This window comes from Chiloscyllium plagiosum, chromosome 29 (assembly GCF_004010195.1).
Source record: "Chiloscyllium plagiosum isolate BGI_BamShark_2017 chromosome 29, ASM401019v2, whole genome shotgun sequence".
Classification (NCBI taxonomy): domain Eukaryota; kingdom Metazoa; phylum Chordata; class Chondrichthyes; order Orectolobiformes; family Hemiscylliidae; genus Chiloscyllium; species Chiloscyllium plagiosum.
Window position 1 is genome coordinate 20,145,638 of NC_057738.1, and position 20,211 is coordinate 20,165,848.

General features: G+C 40.3%; 1 protein-coding gene across 7 annotated transcripts in view; it reads left to right on the plus strand.

Annotated features, from left to right (window-relative positions):
- Positions 1-20,211, plus strand: part of LOC122564410 (catenin delta-2-like) — a 1,204,994-nt gene that overhangs the window by 959,959 nt on the left and 224,824 nt on the right. For 6 of the 7 annotated variants that reach the window (XM_043719228.1, XM_043719230.1, XM_043719234.1 and 3 more), the window contains one exon: positions 8,800-8,919. The exons of the other annotated variant lie outside the window; for it this stretch is intronic. In XM_043719228.1, the coding sequence (XP_043575163.1) occupies positions 8,800-8,919 (120 nt within the window). The remainder of the gene's footprint in view (positions 1-8,799; positions 8,920-20,211) is intronic. 7 annotated transcript variants of the gene reach the window in all.

A 20,211-nucleotide genomic window follows, 5' to 3' on the forward strand; every position in this document is an offset into this window, starting at 1 on the left:
CCATTTCCCTCTGACTAATGTACCTAACACTACGGGCAATTTAGCATGGCCAATTCACCTGACCTGCACATCTTTGGACTGTGGGAGGCACCCGGAGGAAACCCACGCAGACACGGGGAGAATGTGCAAACTCTACACAAACATTTGCCCGTGGCTGGAATCAAACCTGGGACCCTGGTGCTGTGAGGCAGCAGTGCTAACCACTGAGCCACCATGCCGCCCAACAGGTTATGTGAATTGGCTATGCAAAATTGCCCGTAGTGTTCAGGGATGTGTGTGTTAGGTGCATTAGTCAAGGAAACGTAAAGTTATAGGATAGGGGACTGAGTCGGGTAGGTTACTGTTTAGAGAGTTGGTGTGGACGTGTTAGGCAGAAGGGCCTGTTTCCATACTGTCGGGATTCTATGGTTTATTAACCAAAAATTGAAGATAAAACAGAATATTCCAATCTATTTACATCATAGTAATTGTCATAGTCCCAGAGGACCTTGGATCTGAGGAAGGGTCACCGGACCAAAAATGTTAACTTTGCTGCTGTGGTTCTGTTCGCCGAGCTGGAAGTTTTTGTTGCAAACGTTTCGTCCCCTGTCTAGGTGACATCCTCAGTGCTTGGGAGCCTCCTGTGAAGCGCTTCTGTGGTGTTTCCTCCGGCATTTATAGTGGCCTGTCCTTGCCGCTTCCGGTTGTCAGTTTCAGCTGTCCGCTGTAATGGCCGGTATATTGGGTCCAGGTCAATGTGTTTGTTGATGGAGTTTGTGGATGAGTGCCAAGCTTCTAGGAATTCCCTGGCTGTTCTTTGTTTCGCTTGCCCTATAATGGTAGTGTTGTCCCAGTCAAATTCATGCTGCTTGTCGTCTGCGTGTGTGACTACTAGGGATAGCTGGTCATGACGTTTCATGGCTAGTTGATGTTCCCATTGTCATTAAGATACAGGGACCACACAGCTCTTTTGTTGGGTAAACGCATGACTTTCTAACGCAGTACATTACAACCTGATGTTGTAGTGAACTGTACTGGCGGAGAACATTAAACCCGTACTTTTATATTCAGCATACCTGGCTTGTAGCCTAATGTCTAGGCTGATAAATGTGGAGATTCTGCAAAGTTTGCCTGTTACAGGCTCAAGCAACTTCTCGGAAATAATTTGCTGGATGGAAAAGTGATGCAAGCAAATACCTCAAATAGACAAAGACTTTTCCCTGGGGTCGGGGAGTCCAGAACTAGAGGGCAGAGGTTTAGGGTGAGAAGGGAAAGATATAAAAGGCAACTTTTTCCACACACAGGGTGGTACGTGTATGGAATGAGCTGCCAGAGGAAGTGGTGGAGGCTGATACAATTGCAACATTTAAGAGGCATTTGGATGGGCATATAACTAGGAAGGGTTTGGAGGGATATGGGCCGGGTGCTAGTCGGTGGGACTAGATTGGGTTGGGATATCTGATTGGCATGGACGGGTTGGACCGAAGGGTCTCTTTCCATGCTGTACATCTCTATGATTCTAAATACAATCAAGGAAACAGATTGATCATAGTAAAGACTTTGGCTATTTTCTCTTCCTATATAGTGATCTGGTCAATACCTAAAAAAGCTTCATTGTTCGGTACCAAATTAGCAGCACAGACAGGTGACTCAGCCAAGCAAGTTTAAGCATTTTACTGGCCACATCATTCACAAGGATGTGGTGCAGATTTCTGAATGGTGTCACACATAATTGATTGTGGCAAAGCTCCAGCCTGCAGTAAAACCTGTGTCCCTAATAGAGTCATAGAGTTGTACACCATGGAAACAGACCCTTCAGTCCAACTGAATTAATTTAGTGCCATTTGCTAGCATTTGGCCCATAACCCTCTCAACCCTCCCTATTCATGTCCCCATCCAGATGCCTTTTTAATGTTGTAATTGTACCAGCCTCCACCACTTCCTCTGGCAGATCATTCCAAATGTGCTCTACACTCTGCGTGAAAAAGTTGCTCATTAGGTCCTTTTTAAATGGATTAGCAACAATGATTGAGTTGAATCAATTCCTGTGTAAAATGTTCCAGAACATTATGAGTAGTTGGGTATAATGTTGCTAAATTCCTCAGCCTGCTGCTAATTGTCAAACATGATTTTGGGACAGTAACATCAAACCTTTGACAATGGTATCATGAGTTACCTCCCATGACTGGGACAAGTGACAAGGATTTCTCTTGTTTGCTACCTGGGATTCATCCAACAAATCTACTGGCTTTAGTCCCCTTGAATTAGTTTATTGGCAAGAGATAAACGGTCATTTGAAATTAATCGATGAAATTTGCTTGAAGAAAAAAGGAAAAATCTAGAAGTTCATGGTTTGGTAGCAACTCACTATGTCTGTTATATGGGCAAATTATCAGACCAGAACTCAAATGTTTCCACCAGGGGTAATGTATTAGTCCTACTACTTTTACAGAACAAACCACTGAAGACCCGATTCAGTGGCACATAAAAAGTAACCAAGAAAATTACTGATGTGAATTATTTGATTGATAAAGATTGTTAAAGAATCAGTTGTGTCATATCAACATGCTGAAACAATACCACAGCTTCGGAGGTGGGCAAACAAGTTTGCTCAGATCTGTCAGATAGTAGGAACAGAGGATGACAAAAGGATATTGTCGAAGCGGCAGAGGGAGCCTGGACAATTCCCAAATTGAACTCCCCTGCTATTTATTTAAACTAGGACCAAGCCATAAGAAGTCATATTGCAGCACAGATCTCTAATAGAATTTAAAGCATCTAGATGACATCACAACATGTGACACTGTCGTATTAAAGGTCTTTTTACTCTCTACATTCAGTTAATAATCAGCCTACTGTTCAGATTGTTAGTCAGCCAGTCAACTATATATGTAATACAGCAGCAATCTAACTAATTATATAATTCAGACTGTGTATGTAAGGCTGAGATGTCACAGAGTGCAGAGTTAGTTGTTAATGAACTGTCAGATACCTAACTTATAACAACATTTTTATACAATACAGAACAGGACCTTCGGCCCACAAAGCCTGCACTGATTCCTAATCCTTACTTAGACCTGCTGCTTAGTGCCCAGGTATTTATTCTTTGATTGTATATGAATGAAGGACAATTTATAAATGCTCTGTGTCTATATCTATTATAGCAGCAATTGAAATGATATTTTAAACCAATGTGAGGCCAATATTTAGTGGAGAATCAATGAAGAAGTTGGAAAGACTTTGTACAAGAAGATCCTTCACAGCCCAACCAGTTCAGCTGATAGATAATGGGCGGCACGGTGGCACAGTGGTTAGCACTGCTGCCTCACAGCGCCAGAGACCCGGGTTCAATTCCCGCCTCAGGAGACTGACTGTGTGGAATTTGCACATTCTCCCCCGTGTCTGCATGGGTTTCCTCTGGGTGCTACGGTTTCCTCCCACAGTCCAAAGATGTGCAGGTCAGGTGAATTGGCCATGCAAAATTGTCCGTAGTGTTAGGTGAAGGGGTAAATGTAGGGGTATGGGTGGGTTGCACTTCGGCGGGTCGGAGTGGACTTGTTGGGCAGAAGGGCCTGTTTCCACACTGTAAGTAATCTAATAATGGTGCTCTTAACCTCAAGATCACCCTTTAAAATCCCACATTGGATGATGAAATTTTTCTTCAATATTTTATTCAAAATAATTTTCTTTCTTCATTTTTTTTTACCAGAAAGTCTCCTTAAATTATATGTCACAATTAATTTTCAACATTGGAAGTTGGGAATCTTATTTCTGAGTATTCATCATCATTTTCTGATCATTTATCTTTGTCCAAACTATTGTCAATGTTTAACAGATTGAATAATTGATGAATGAAGACAGACTAGGCACAAGAATGTGCTATTGGCTGCTGAAACACAAAATAGTCAATTTGAACTTTATTATTAGTATTTGTTGTGTTAACCTTTTTGTTTAGATGCACGTATTGATACCTGATTAAATTCCCTATAGTGTGGAAACAGACCCTTCAGCCCAACAAGTCCACACTGACTCTCCGAAGAGTAACCCACCAAGTCTCATTCACCTACTCACTACTAATGCACCTATCACTATGGGCAATTTAGCATGGCCAATTCACCTGGCCCGCACATCTTTGGACTGTGGGAGGAAACCCACGCAGACACAGGGAGAATGTGCAAACTCCACACAGGCAGTCGCTCAAGGCTGGAATCAAACCCAGGTCCCTGGCAATGCGAGGCAGCAGGGCTAGCCACTGACACTGACAAAGATATTGTATCTGCATATGTGCAGGAAAGATATCCTCTGGTATTGCAATGCAAATCAGTACAGCCATATTTTAACTGGTGCTGTTACCTGTAATTCTGTCCTTTGCACTATCCAAGTTTCAGATGCAAAATGTTTCTTTCTCTCAATTGTCTATTTGTATTCCACTGTAGTGAATATTGCGTGGAAATTGTCAGTGATGACAGGTCATTCAACTGCAGAGTGCACTACGTGCTGAGCTGCAAAGCCTTCATATGAAGTCCATACATTGCATATTTTCCATCAAAACTTGGCTGCGCTTTTCCCTTTCACTGTCTTCGTTTGTTACACTCCACAATCTATATTTCAAATGGTTTTGTGAATCATGCCTCAGGATAATAGACAGTCTTTATCAATTTGTATCTCAGCTCACCCTGAGGGCTGTGGAGGTGTCATCTTTTGAATGAGATATAAAATAAGGTTACTTCCCCTTCTGTCAGGTGGACATAAAAAGTCCTGCAACTTAGTTGTAAAGAAGAGCAATTTCCCCTCCATTCCAGATCAAAATTCATCCCTCAACTAGCATCTCCAAACTCCAGATCATTTGGTCATGCTATATTGATGTTTGTGAAACCTTCCTGTGCATTAATTGGCTGTCACATTTACTATCTTACAACATTGTGTGTGACCTCAGGACCATACCAAGATGCTTTACAAAATCAGAAGTCGTATGACACCAGATTGTAGTCCAACAGGTTTATTTGAAATCACAAGCTTTCAGAACACTGCCTTTTCAGGTAAAGTGACGAAGGAGCAGCATTCTGAAAACTTGTGATATTTTAACAGTGCTAGTTAAAATATGGCTGTACTGATTTGCATTGCAATACCAGAGGATATATTTCCTGTACACATGTCAGTGTCAGTGGCACATTTCAAAGGTGACGTTGGCTGTAAAGTGTCTTTGATGTCAAGGTGCTGGTGTTGGACTGGGGTGGACAAAGTCAGAAGTCACATGGCACCAGGTTATGGTCTAACAGGTTTATTTGAAATCACAAGCTTTCAGAATGCTGCTCCTTCATCACTTTACCTGATGAAGAGGCAGCGCTCTGAAAGCTTGTGATTTCAAATAAACTTATTGGACTACAATCTGGTGTCTTATGACTTCTAATTTTGTAAAGCATCTTGGTATGGTCCTGAGGTCACACACGATGCTGCACAAATGCAAGTCTTTTTTTCCAACATTAATTCTCAGAATCATTCTTCACATTCCTTTTAAATCCCATTTATGGGATGTCTTAATCTTATAACAGTTATCTCATCCAGTCACTAATTATATGAGAGGATCAAACTAAAGGAATTACTGACAAATGATTGGATAAAATAGAATTCAACAAGGAAATGTTTATTTTTAAAGTTAATCTCAGATTAGTGGATCGGCAATGTACAGTCCTTACTGTTCTCTTTTACCCTCTTACTTTTACTGACCTTACCATTTTCAACATGACGTCAGAGCAGGTGCCAACCTCTACTCGTGGCATCGGCCAATGGCATTCTTAACATTTGGATCTTCCTCTGAGTTTCCTATCCAACTAGTGTAGAGATATCTGCCAGTAGTTTGGCAGTGTGACACAGTGTCAAGGAGACTGAGAGGCAATGTATTGAGATGTGTAGGACAACTTATTGCATAGTGCCATTTTGCTCCATACAGTTTGCACCACACTACTGAATGCTAGGTTGTTTATGAGTGCCACTTTGTGGAAATGTTGTACTCAATGAAGTTCAACCATTGTGTGACATTTTTACCACAAATTATTCAGTAGGCAATCATAAATAAGAAAGGACACATTTTATTTAATTTGGTGCCTTTTTCACCCTCTAAATGTTCCAGGGCAATGATTTATTTTTAGAATCTCATTGCTGTTGTTCATAGTTAGACGCAACCATTTTCCCACCATAAAATTGAACGAAAAGCTATTAGGTAGAATCTGATGTTACTGGATGGACGAATGCTGAGTAGGAAATTAGCTTAGTAGTACCTTTGGGCATTTTACAATGTTAAAGATGATCTGTAAATGAAATCCATTGCATGTGATATTTTCTGCTACCATTTCTATCTGTATTACTGAGCACCAATTGCTTCTTGCACAGCTGTGTCCAGTGTTCCTTGGAGATGTATAATGCTTTGGAATATTGGATTGTGATCTATGCCAAACAAATCACTAGACACATCTCAGCTAAGCATTTTCTTTTCTTTGGTCAGAAGCAACAGAATGAATTATTTCCTTGGTGCCGCCAGGCAGCTAATGTAGAAGAAATCAATTCATCACCAAATACTTGATTCGAGTCTGGAGTTCCACTCTGAGACCAGTACCACTGAGTCAAACATTTTCTGGGCCCTCAAATCTGACCTGGGAAAACTGGCCCAGATGTTGGGAATATTTGTTCCAGGGTGGCACAGTTCACTTGGTATTGGCTGGTGGTTTCCAGGACTAGGGCAGTAGAGACTGAGTCTCAACTGGGTGGTAGGCCTGCATCCATGCTATGCGTTGCATTTTTTAAAAAAAAGGCAATGTATCATGAACCATCCTTCAGCCCTGAGGTCATCCACACACCCACTCCATGTTCCAACTATACCAACTCATATTCTCCATGCCAAGTCATGTCTCTGTGTCAAGCCCCATTATGCTTTGTAGTCTTCATGCTAACTGTTTGCCCTCTACCCAAGCTCTGTAGACATTCTTTAGGCCTTATGCCAACTTTATGTCAACTTCTCTTAGCCCATACACCCATCCACTACCTATTTCCTTTCTATTAATAATTGTTCAACCTGTTTCAACCATGAGCTGATCTCAATGCTAATGTGGAGATTAAATCAAATAAACTTGAATTGTCAACTTCATTATATTGAAAAAAGACATCACATTATAAATTCTGCTTATTTCAATTACAGCTGTTAATCAAACTGTGAAATGACAGGCATCCGACTGTGATAATGAATGGTTGTGAAACCAGTCATGTAGCATTAATCCAGTAATGGTAACCTCAGGCATATGTCAACAGACAGAGTGAAATAGCAAGTGATGATTTGTTTTAACTCCAGATGTTTTGTTTTTCCCCAAAGATTTAAATAGCAGTACCTTTAAATTCCTTGACAGCTTGGCAGCTCCTTTGGTTAGTTGCCTTTGACAGTTCCTATCGATTCTTTTGACAGTTGTTTTCACTGTTCCAATGACATTCAAAGTCCATGAGTTTATTCATATTTTATGCACAGTCCAGCCTACTTTTATTAATTCCAAAGAGCATACCTGACCTCCTACAAAAGTGTTCAGGACCAGATTCAGACAGTCTGAACTCCAAAGTTCAGACTGGTTCCTGCCAATTCTAATTGATGCACACTGAGATCAACATAATCACAATATTAGAGGCTGCTGCTGATTTTAATGGGCAGTTTTCTCCTCAAAATGCGCACGCACAGAATACGATCCACCTCCATGAGAATACTAGTTGCTATGCTCTAAAGCATTCTTCTCAATTATTGATTACATTAGCCATATTTGTGATGATTAAGAAGTTTGTCTGAGTGAAAATCCAGGCCAGTAAAGTGCAATGGATAGCTAGTCCAGGCAGTTAGTGGAAGAATGCATTCTACATAACGAGGCTCCAATACAAGCTACAATACATGGGGACAAGTGAGCCACAAGCTGTAGTGTTGCATCATTGTAAACTTAATCAAGGAGAATTGATTCTTTCGCTGCTTTGAACAAAACTTCTTTCAGAATTTGTTAGAAAATCTTTCAGAGTGCCTAACCAGATGAATATTAGCCACTTTACTTCACTGCAGTGGTGTGTAGTGCAGCAATAGTTAAGGTTGCACTGGCGAATGCGTTTATAAGGGTCATTAGTGTTTTCTAGAAGAAACTTTAGCAAAAGATATCTCGGTTATGTTACAAATCTTATGCCTCCAGCCATTTCTGTGTCACCTTTTTTACGAGAGATTTGTATACCCTTGTTTACAATGTAAACTGATTATGTAAAATAACATTGCAATGGTACCCTACTTATCTTCCACCCACTCCCTGCTCCCCAGTAACTGGTACACCTAAAACTGACTGGCATTGCAAGTGATAATGCCAATTGGAATTAGTGTGGCATAGAAAGATTTTGTTATGAATGTGGGCATTATAATTAAAACTGAAAATGTGTAAATAAGAGTAGATTATAGGGGACAGATTTCTATATGTGCCCCTAACCCAATTACTTTACTGGGTTGCTCGCAGTTAAAGAGCTGCAGCCACTTAAATATAAGTGGTTGCATTGAGGACCAAATATTATAATAACCTTCAAATGCTATAAATTAACTCAAATATATTAGAGCTTTACTGAAGGTGTTTTTTGGGGGGATTCAAATTCTAGCTTGCAATACTTAGGGGCTGGCACAATCAACATGGATTCAGGAAACAGAGGGTGGGCTACCAATGGAATGGTGCAGTACTCAAACGCCCTGCTTGATAACTGATGACGTGAAGGTGCTGCTATATGACTTGGGTGTGAGGAGGGTTGCTCTGTTTGCCACTCCAGAGTTCAGCAAAGCAGCATGCCCTGCAGAAAGTGGCGGTCAGGCTCAACCCTGCGTGCAGCACCTGATACAACTGGGAACAGATGTGGGAGAAGATGGCACACCTTAAGGAAGCTGCCAAGGTAAGCCTACCCAATAGTTCCATTTACCTGGTTAATGGCCCTATTTGTATTCTGCAAACTGTCGCCAGATAACCTGATGCAAGTTTCCTGCTCACCCTTGTCAAGCCCTTACCATAACCTTGTAGTGCTTTCATTGCTGACTGCATGTCTGTGCGTGAACATTTACAGCTGCAACTTACAATTGAAAGCCTTGGCATGCTCACAATTCCAAAGAGTGAAAGCATTATAATTAACTGTAGTTGTATTGTATATATTTACTCAATGCCACTTGTTATAGGTGACAGATGCAGCACATCTTATCGTCTATATGTTCTAACCACAAAACTTGCTGGATTAACTGGTAGTTAACAGAAATAAATTGAAGGAAAATTCAAATTCCAATCCATTGGTTTCTATCCCAGACTGCTACTCTGGGATAGAAAAGCTAGAAACATCTCTCCACAAACCAATGGCTGAAACTGTCCAAATATACTTTATTCATATTCACACTCAAATAGGCTAACAAATGAACAACTGAGCAATTGGTTGAAAAAAATGTTTCTTGGAAATCATTGGCCAGAATTTAGCCACCAAGCTGAGTAGCTCACATTGGAAAATATCCTAGCTTGGCAGAGGCACCAGTTTAAAGTGGCACAGCGTGTCCGGGAGGCAGGAGCAGAGTGTAATCAGAGGTGGCCATTGGAGTGTGTGAGAGCTAATGTGAACTGGTCCAAAGACCTGTCTCGTTACTCTGGGACTTCATCTCAGTTGGTTTAGAAGCTGTTAGGTCCTCCACCCATTCCCATTCTACCAGTCGAACTCATGCCGACTGCTCACTCTCCATGCCTTATGTTTGCTCTATATCAACTCGTGTCCCTTCATGCCAACATTTACCTTAGTGTTACCTCCATAGCTGCTCAAACAATATTGATCATGAAGGATTTCAGAATCCATGTGGCATTTTTTTGGAAAAATTCTAACAATCCAAGGGAGCTTCTCACTCATTCACACTCCATACTGAAAGCAAAAACAATTATGAGACCATTCAAAGATTTTAAGTTCTCTTGAGTACTCAATTTGTTATAAAAACAACACACTTCTATTAAGTAGTCACATCAAAAACAGCTGATCCTTGAATAGCTTGTTTAAAATGGCATTGAAAATGTGAATGGGTTAAGGATGAATGCAGCACTAATTTCAAATGATCTTGCAGAGTACAGGTTTCCCATGTGTGTGACGGAAGTACCCCTGCTCCAATATGTCTGTCAGAAAGGGGGACAGGCATCTGAGTTGGCCAAACCAGTGACAATCCAGCCTAGTTTTTAATATTATGTAATTTTCAGCCACTGTAAATCAGACAAGAAAGGATAGCAAACTCTCCCTCTAAATAATGTATGTTTACAAGTGCTTAGAGATACAGCTCAAGATGTTTAGGTGGTGTCAGAATTGATGAGTAAATAAAAATATCACAGAAAGAAATGATATAACCGCAGGAAGAAAAAGTGAGAGCATCAGACGAGAGTTAGCAACAGTATTTCAAGAGGAACAGTTACAGTTACTATCAAACATCAACAGATATGAGTCAGACTTTTCTGCCAATTTGTGCTAATGAGGACAGGAATGGCGACTGAATTAAAATAACAATCATTGATGCTGCTGGTCTTCCTGAGAGAATGTAAATGTCAAAGCCTTCCAGTGCATATCTGGGACCCAAGGTAGCACATGGCACAGGGAGCTGGAGTACTGGTACTGCAAGGGAGGGAAGGAATGTCATCTTCCAGAAGAGTAGCAGGAGGAGACTACCCAACAGGGGCACCTTTCTTTTCTGCATAACCTCCATCTGCTTCCAAATCAGCCTACTCTCTTACCTCACTCCTCCCCAGTGAGTCAACCCCAGAACCTCACCTTTCCCAAGATCCATGCCTGTCTGAAAGCCATGTTATGCAGAGTGCAGCAGAGAGCCACTGAGACCAAAGTACTTACAGAGTCACACAGCACGGAAACAGACCCTTCGGTCCACCCAGTTCATGCCGAGTATAATCCCAAACTAAATTAGTCTCACCTGTCTGCTTGTGGTCCATATTCATCCAAACCTTTCCTATTCATATATCCATCCAAATGTCTTTGACTCATTGTAATTATACCTGCATCCATCATTTCCTCAGGAAGATCATTCCACACACAAACCACCCTCTATGTAAAACATGGGCCTCTTATGTCTTCTTTAAATCTCTCGCCTCTCACCTTTAAAATGTTCCCCCAATCTTGAAATTGCCCATCTTAGGGAAAAAGACAACTACCAACATCTCTATCTATACCTCTCAATATTGTAAGAGAACATTGCACCACCATACTGTGCAAGTCACTGGACCTATTGCCCTCTAAGTACAAAATGCCTTGTCAGTTGTGATCTTAATATCATCTCCAGTCAAGAAGGATTCAGTCATCAGCATGATGCACCAATGTGCACTGAGCTGAGATGCCACAGATGTCCAATAAAGAGACAGGTAATCATGACCAGCTTTCCATTGAGTTTCACACTCCTTCAATACTTGTTTTCAGTCATGATCAAGTCTCTTTGCCTCTGCCTGTAGATCTTCTGCTTTGTGTTCTGTCTCCCCCTATCCTTTGTAGCCCACATCTCTCTGGATCGTGATTCCCTCCTGACATTCTGCTCCTTTTTGTGCAGGCTATGCTTGCCTCAGTAGCCCCAATTCAATGGCCTCAATTTCAGAGTGGGCAATACCTTTTTCTAGCTGCACCCCTCCTGATGCCCAAGTAGAATCCATTGTCCTCATGTCCATGAAAGGGCAAGCAACGCCAAAGTTTGATAACCTACACAAGCGAAGTTCGTAATGCTGGATCCTCCCTGAGTTGCAATGACTGCTGCAACTTTAACTTCAAAGGTAAAAGCCTGTGAAACGGTGAAGCATGTTTCTTTACCTTTTCTGAATCCTTCCCAACTTCATAACTTTGTCCAGCAACATAGTCCTCATCTCCCTTTAGCTGGTTTGATTCTCCACCTCCACCCTGCTCTCCCTCAGGAAATGGCCTTTGACTGGACCTATTCTGAGATCCACACTCTTCCCACCCTCTGGAATATCAAAGAGGATGGAAACCGAGGCAGGACTTCTAGCCGTGTGATGTGTGGCCATTTACTTTTATTGGCCAACCCAATCGTGTTCCAGCCTGATAAGGGCCAGATAAATCTGGACCTTGTTGTACTTGGGGTTGTGCAATGAACTCAATGTCTGTAGCTACCAGACAATCTTCCTCTTGTGTTTCCTCATCAATGTTCTGCACAAGCTCTGTCTCAAGTATTAAGATCTTTCTGATTTTCAGGGGACATGGACCTAGTAGAGGGGAGCATTATGGGAGATATTTAATCATTTGGGATGTGTCTGCACAGACACAGTTGAGTAGGTAAATCAGTATAACTGCTTTGCTGCAGGATATTATTGATTCATACACCACTGGGCTGTAGGTGCAACCTCAGCTGGACAAGAAAGGGAGGGAGCTCTTTCAGGTTCACTAGATGTGTATCCTTATCAGTCACTAATGACCCCAGCAGTTGTCACCACTAATTTAAGTGAGATGAGGGGACCGAGTATAACACATCCAAGTTTGCTGACGATACAAAGTTTGGTAGAAACATCAGCGGTGAGATGGATGCAAAGAAGCTGCATAGGGATATAGCCAGATTGAGTGAATGGTTAAAAGAAAGCAAGCTAGAAATGTAAAAACAGATAGCAAGAGTTTCTATAGTTTCTCAATGTATAGAGCACCAACATTTACTTTGCTTACTGTTTCCGTTTTGGATACCAATAGAATCCTTTGCTATCTGTTTTCACATTTCTAGGGAATGGATAACTTGTTGTCAAGCATAGATATTAAGGGATATGGGCCTAAGGCAGGTAATATAGAATTAAGCTACGGATCAGCCATGAGATCTTTGAATGGTAGAACAAGATTGAAAGGCTGAATCGCTTCCTCCAGTTCCTTTGTTCCTATGGCCTAGCCGTATTGTCACTGGACTCATAATACAGAGACCCAGGTTATGTTATGGGCACTTGAGTTTGAATCCTGCTGTTGCAAATGATGGAATTTAAACTGAATAAAAATCTAGAAATAAGGGTTCAGTGATGCCCATGAAGCCATTACTGATTGTCAGAAAGACCTATCTGGTTCACTAATGTCCTTTACAGAACATATTACATCTGTACTCATTCTGGCCTACATATGACCCACAGCAATATAGTTGACTCCTGACAGTCATCTTGGCAATTAGGATTGAGCAATAAATGCTGGTCTAGTTCGCAAAACACACATCCTGTGAAAAAAGAAGAACATTAACCGAGAACTTGAAGTCACAATCCTAGAATAAGTGATCGGCCATTTATCGCTGAGACTTTCTTGACTGAAAGGATTGGGAATTTGCACTTCTCTGTTCCAGGAAGCTAGGATTTCCAATCATTGAATATATTCAAATTAGCTTGCAAAAGTTTAGGTAGTGAGAGAATTAGAGAGTTGGGAACGGTAGGGCAAGTAGAAAATCAGCCATGTTATTGTTGAATGTCAGAGCAGGTTCAAGGGTTCGAATAACCTAGTCCAGCTCCTATGTCATAAGCATTTAGGTATCTGGATACTAATAGACAGTTAAGAATAGAACCAGGTAGATGCAGTTTCACCTTGCATGACACCTTTGTAAATAGACTGGCTTTCTGTAAAGTGAAATTTATCTTTTTTTCTAAGTATGTAGACAGGAGACCTGTCAAAACCTGCCTCTGCATTTGATGACATAAACTGTAACACTAAAGCCCTCAACTCATGATTTCAGAAACAGTTCCAATTATAGCCTTTCTGTTATGCATTTGTCTCAGTTCTGTCCTTGTTGCCAACTCACAAAAGAAGGAAAATGTCAGTCCAACACATTCCCCCCTAGAAGTGGAAATCATATGTTACACATAACTTCTTTCTTCATTGTTGCTTGAGAAAAGAAATTATTTAAAATTCTTTACTTTTTATGGTGAAGTAGGCAGGAGACTTGCTTACTTGTCTCCATTCAACCTAAAGGACATTGTAAATTCACCAGTTTAGACCATAAAATGCAACCACACATTGATACTAAAGCGTGTGGCACAAGATTAGTCTAATCACTCAGGTCCATCTTTATGTATTTGCAAGGAATATTTGGACAACTAAATATGTTATAGTAGATAAATGTCAAATACTTAATAGGCTGTGGCCAATTATCTTTGCCAAGAATTTATGTGATGCCAAATAATTGTTTAATAAAGGTTGCTGTGGATTTTATTTTATTCCATCATGTGCTTCTTAGTCAAAGCCTTTTTAGATATTAGGTATGTATGTTAACATATTCATTTTGGATTAGCTTTGAACTGCCATAGAGAAGCACTTGAATATTTCAATATGTTTGCCTGAAAGAAAATGACCTAAAGATTACCAAGATGGATTTGTTATTCTTCTATTCAGTATCACTTCAAATATAAACTTCTGCTTTCTAAAAAAAACACATTTAGTTTTAAAGTCAAGCATTTATACTGTTCCTTGCATCACCTCAGGATATACTGAAGCACTCTACAGTTAATGAAACAGTTTATGCTGAAGTGTAGTCCATGTTGTAGAGAAACACAGCAGTCAATTTGTGTAGAGTAGGGCTCCAGAAACAGTAATACAATGATGGCAAGACAATCTATTTTATTGATGACATTTGAAGGATAAATATTGGTCAGGAAACTGGGTGGAAACCCCTGCTCCTTGTGGAATAATGCTATGGGATACTGTGCCCAGTTGAAAAGGAAAACAAGGTTTCATTGAATTTGAAAGACGCCACATTCCCAATCCCCTCATGCCTCACCCCCTCTATCACCGAAGAAATAGTGGGTGACCTTGTCCCAGATTGCAAAGGATGGGGTGCAAAAGGACACAAGCTTCCTATCATTGCCTTCCAAATTCATTTAGGCACATGTCCATTCTCTCGAAAATTGGGAAATCTTTGAAGTTAAACAATAACTTGGGACAGAAGTACTGTAGTTGAAACAACCTCTAAGACAGCATGAAACGTACTTTTCGCACATTGAATAATCTGAACTGAATGTTGAACATACACTTTTGCTTATTTTTTCTGAGTGTAAAGAAGTTGTTCATTTAGTGCGATTTCATAGTCCCTGCTCACATCATTCCTCCTTTTGACTAAAGCACCAGAAGATATATTTTCTTCTCAGCTGGCCTGGCAGCATCAGTGGAGGGAAAGTAGAGTTAATACTTCCAGTCCAGCGACCCTTTGGAACAGTCACTAGACCTGAAACGGTAACTCTGCTTTCTCAGCACAGATGCTGCCAGACCTGTTAAGTTTTTACAGCAATTTTCTGTTTCTGCTTTTGATTTCCAGCATCTGCAGTCCTTTCGGTTTTAAATATATTTTCTTCTGTTCATTAACAGAGAAAATGTCAGTATGAGCTGGAAAGAAATTTAGCATGTGAAGATCCACACTTGCCCTCTTGGGATTGAGGACATCATAACCATGGCAGTGTTATCACTCACTGACATTTTAATGTCTGCTTCAAGTGATAATAAAAATGAGTAGTTCTCCCATGACACTGCGCAGACAATCAAAATCAAATGTAGTCTTCAGGTGAAACAGTGTAATTGGACCAGGATGTGAAGATACACACGAACTGCCAACGTAAACTTGTTATGTTGGAATTACACTTTCTTGCCCATAATAGCACTGATAGAGAAAAGGTATAGTTATAGCATGACATATTTTACAAGAGTAAGTGTCACAGATATGGCGATAAGAATTGATGATGACAAATGTATCTGCAATGTTTTTAATACATAATAGATAAATATTTGCATTTATAAGGCATCGTATCATAATATTGGAATATATGAAAAAGCTTCAAGATGTATTGAGTCTGTTATATGGCATGGTTTGTGGACTGCTTTAAGTATAGTACATGGTTGCATGATTTAATTCATGTGTATATGGTGATTAAAAGTCTTGATAGTATTACCTTCTCCAGTAGGGAAGTCTAGGCACAGGTAATATGAAACTAAAATTAAAACTAGGTCATACAGATATGACCACAAGAATCACTTCTTCATGATAAAGTAATGAAAATCTGGAATTCTTTCCTGCAAAGAAGTGAGTTCAGTTGAAAATTTAAGAGCTGTTATGCAACCAACCTGGGGAGATGGAGTTCACATTTACATTCGGCATTATCTAAGTGAGTGACAGAACAAATTCAAGGATTGAAAGGCTAATTCTTTTTCCTACATTCCCAAGCACGACCACAGGTATCAGTAAGATGCAGAAGTGGTTGATCAGTGCTGCTGGTGGTGTTTGTCGAAGGAGGAATTTTACCAGGATACTATGCTGAACAGTATTCTCTTCCTGAATAATGCATTGTATCTTTAACATGCACTGGAACAGGAAGATGGGACAATGGCTCAAGCAATTTTATGACAGGTGGCACCTGCAACCATGTGACATTCTCTCTGTACCACAGCACTGAGCACAGGGCTAGAGAGTTTGAGAGGCTGGGGCTACTTACCCTGGAGTGTCAGAGGCTGAAGGGTGACCTTACAGAGATTTATAAAATCATGAGGAGCATGGAGATGGTGAATAGCCAAAGTCTTTTTCCCAGTGTAGGGGAGTCCAAAACTAGAGGTTTAAGGTGAGAGGGGAAAGATACAAAAGGGACCTGAGAGGCAACTTCTTCCCACAGAGGGTGGTGTGTGCATGGAATGAGCTGCCAGATGAAGTAGTGGAGGCTGGTACAGTTACAATATTTAAAAGGCATCTGGATGGGTAGCATGAATAGGAAGGGTTTAGAGAGATATGGGGATGGGATTGATTAATTCTAGGAGATGGGATTGATTAATTTAGGATATTTAGGATATTGGCTTGGACGAGTTGGACCGAAGGACCTGTTTCTATGTTGTACATCTGTATGAATTAGCCGAGCCTATCCTGACCTAGAACTTCAACCCACAGTTGACACAGAGGCAAAAATAATGCCATCTGAGCCAAGTTGATTCTTGTGATTGAGTCATGCTTTGTTTTCACACCAGTGTACTTCCTGAAAAGTTGGTAAAAGCATGTGAAACAGTTGGAAAGACCTCCCTCTGTGCCATATCATTCTCAAACTTTTATTGTCAACATAGAACAAGAAGGATTATTTCTATGCAGTTTTGACCATGTCTTAACCAACACACTAAAAAGAAAAGGCAAGATTTCGCATTTAAATCGAACCTTTCACAAATCCAGATATCTCAAAACAATTTACAGCTAAAGAAGGAATTCATCAAAGAAGTACAAAAATGAAAGGAACATGGCAGCCAGTTGCACAAAGCAAGCCTTCACAAATAGCAATGAGATTGTTTCCCAGTTACTTTTTTTTGTAGGTCAAACGTCACACGGCGCCAGGTTATAGTCCAACGGGTCTATTTGAAATCACAGCTATCAGAGTGCTGCTGCTTCATCAGTTGAAGTGACTTCATGTGACAAGGGAGCAGCGCTCCAAAAGCTTGTGATTTCACATAAACCTGTTAGATTATCACCTGGTGTCATATGACTTTTGACCTTGTCCACCCCAGTGCATTTCCAGCACCTCCACATCATACTGTAAGGTGAGAGTTAAGTTATAAATGTTGGCCAAGACATTGGAGGAACTCCATTGCTACACTTCGAAATATCTGAAAGGACAATCAGGGCCTTGGTTGAAGATTTCTTGGTTGAAGAAATGCATCATACTGCACTGAGAGTGTTGGCGTAAATTTTGTGAAAAGGCTTTTGAGTGGAGTTTGAATGTACAACATTGTGAGTCTGAGACAGAAAGATTGCCACTCAACTGTGGGATTTACATGAGATTGTTTTTGGACTTACAGGGGGACAGGTTTCTACATTGAAAGCACATTAAAACAAGTTTTTATGTTGCATTTAACATTACTCTCTATATACTGGCAACCAAGTGGCTTTAACTGTGATAGTATTTAATATAGTAATGTGTAGGCAAACGCTTTTGGTGATGCCTCGTCATATATGGCATTTATCTTTTTTGGAGCTTGCTGTGTGGGAGCTGTTGCATTCCAAAAGGGACTGCGCCTCAAAAGGAATCATTACTTGTAAAATCCTTTGAAGTTTTTATAACTGAAAGATTTTCCCTCGACTAAAGTGTAAAACTCAGAGGCAAAGTCTGGCTTTCATCAATGCTGCCAAACATTAGAGATAAAACAGGTTTGCACAAGTACAAATACAAGCAAATAGTAGAGAGGAAAAAATACTAGAATGCAGCTCTTTTTTACAGAAGGAGAATACTGAATGGTGACCCAGTAAAGGTTTTCAATATTGTGAAAGAGTTCAATGTGACAGGCATGGAGAAGATGTTTTCACTATCAGGCGAGATCAGATCTAGGGGCCATAGTGTAAGATTGTCATTAATAAATCCAAAGGGAATTTCTTTATGCAGACAGTGTTTAGAACTGGAACTTGCTGCAGTTATATGTGATAGTTGAAGTGAATAGCATAGATGCATTTCAAGAGAAGCTGGAAAAGCATATGCAGGGGATAGGAATATAAAGAATACATTCATGGGATCAGATAAAGTGAGGAGAGCGGAAGCTCTTGGAGAGTATAAACACTGACATGGAACTGTTGGACTAAATGATCTGTTTGAGTCATGCAAGCATTTTGTAATTTAAAAATTACAAGGTTGGTTCATATTTGGGCAATTCTGTTTGTAACTGAGCAGCCTAATTTATCACAGACAAATATTATCATTTATGTTTATGTGCCACCTGAGGTCTTTGAGGATGTGGAAGATTTTCATCTTTGAATTCAGTGACAGCAGCACTGCTTGCTATTAAATCAGATATGGCATGAGGCAGTGTCAGGGCTTTACTCAAATGAGTCTGGCAAATCTGTTTATGAGCCACAGATTCAGCAGAGCAATGTCTGCATGTTTGTGTTCTGTTCTATTCTCCCAAATGGCTGAATGAACCCTCTGACCTGTCTTAATATTATCACCCAAAACACTATTAATGCATACAATTCCTAATTAGTGATTTACCCTGTGGCACCATGTGGAAACTGTCTAAATTTTTTAAAGCAAGAGTCTTGCTTACAAATTATTGATTTTTAAATCAATGCAAAATGATAATTCTAATAACTTGCATACTTATCCTTTACTCACTTTCTCTTTCACTCTAAACATTATACATATTCCACCCTCTTTAACATAAATAATGAAAAAATAAATAAAGTGAATAAGAGCTCATGTAATGTAATATTGGCTCATTTCTAATGTGGTGTGAATGGTGTACAACAGTGCGAATGGTGTAGTAGAAGCATAGAAAATAGGAGCAAGCCTATCAAGCCAATCTACACCCACAATGATAATGGCTGATCCTTATCTCAATGCAATACTCCTGTCTCATATTGCTTAATGCCTTTAGCCTCTATAAATCTATTTTGTCCTTAAATATATTCAGTGACTTGGCTTCCAGAGCTTTCAGTGGTAGAGATTTTCACAGATTCACCCATCTAATTGAGGAAATTTCTCCTTGCCTCAGTCTGAAATGGTCTATTCTAATGGTATATCCTGTCACCCCTTGTTCTGGAACCTCTGACCAGGGGAAACATTAACTCTGCATCAGGTTTGTCCAGCCTTGCCAGAATTTTATAGGTTTCAGTTGGATCCCTTCTCATTTTCTAAACTCCAGTGAATACAGGCCTAGTCAACACAATCTTTCCTCATTGGGTAAACTTGCTGTCCTAGAACTTGTTCTCGTGAATTCTTCACTATGCTCCTTGGATGGCAAGTATACCTTTTCTGTGGTAACGAGATCAGAACTTCACACAATACTCAAAGTGTTAGTGGTTTGCTCACTGTGCTGGTGGGTTTGTTCTCAGACATTTTGTCACCAGGCTAGGTAACATCATCAATGAGCTTCCGATGAGACATTGATGTTGTGTCCCACTTGCAATTTATGTGTCTTGGTTTGTTATAATTTGGAGATGCCTGTGTTGGACTGGGTACAAAGTTAAAAATCACACAACACCAGGTTATAGTCCAACAGGTTTAATTGGAAGCACACTAGTGAAAGCTAGTGTGCTTCCAATTAAACCTGTTGGACTATAACCTGGTGTTGTGTGATTTTTAACTTTGGTTTGTTATAGTGGGTGATATCATTTCCAGTCATAGAATCATAGAGTACTACAGCACGAAGACAGGCCCTTTGGCCCAAACTGGTCCATGCTGACCAAAATGTCCATCCACGCTAACC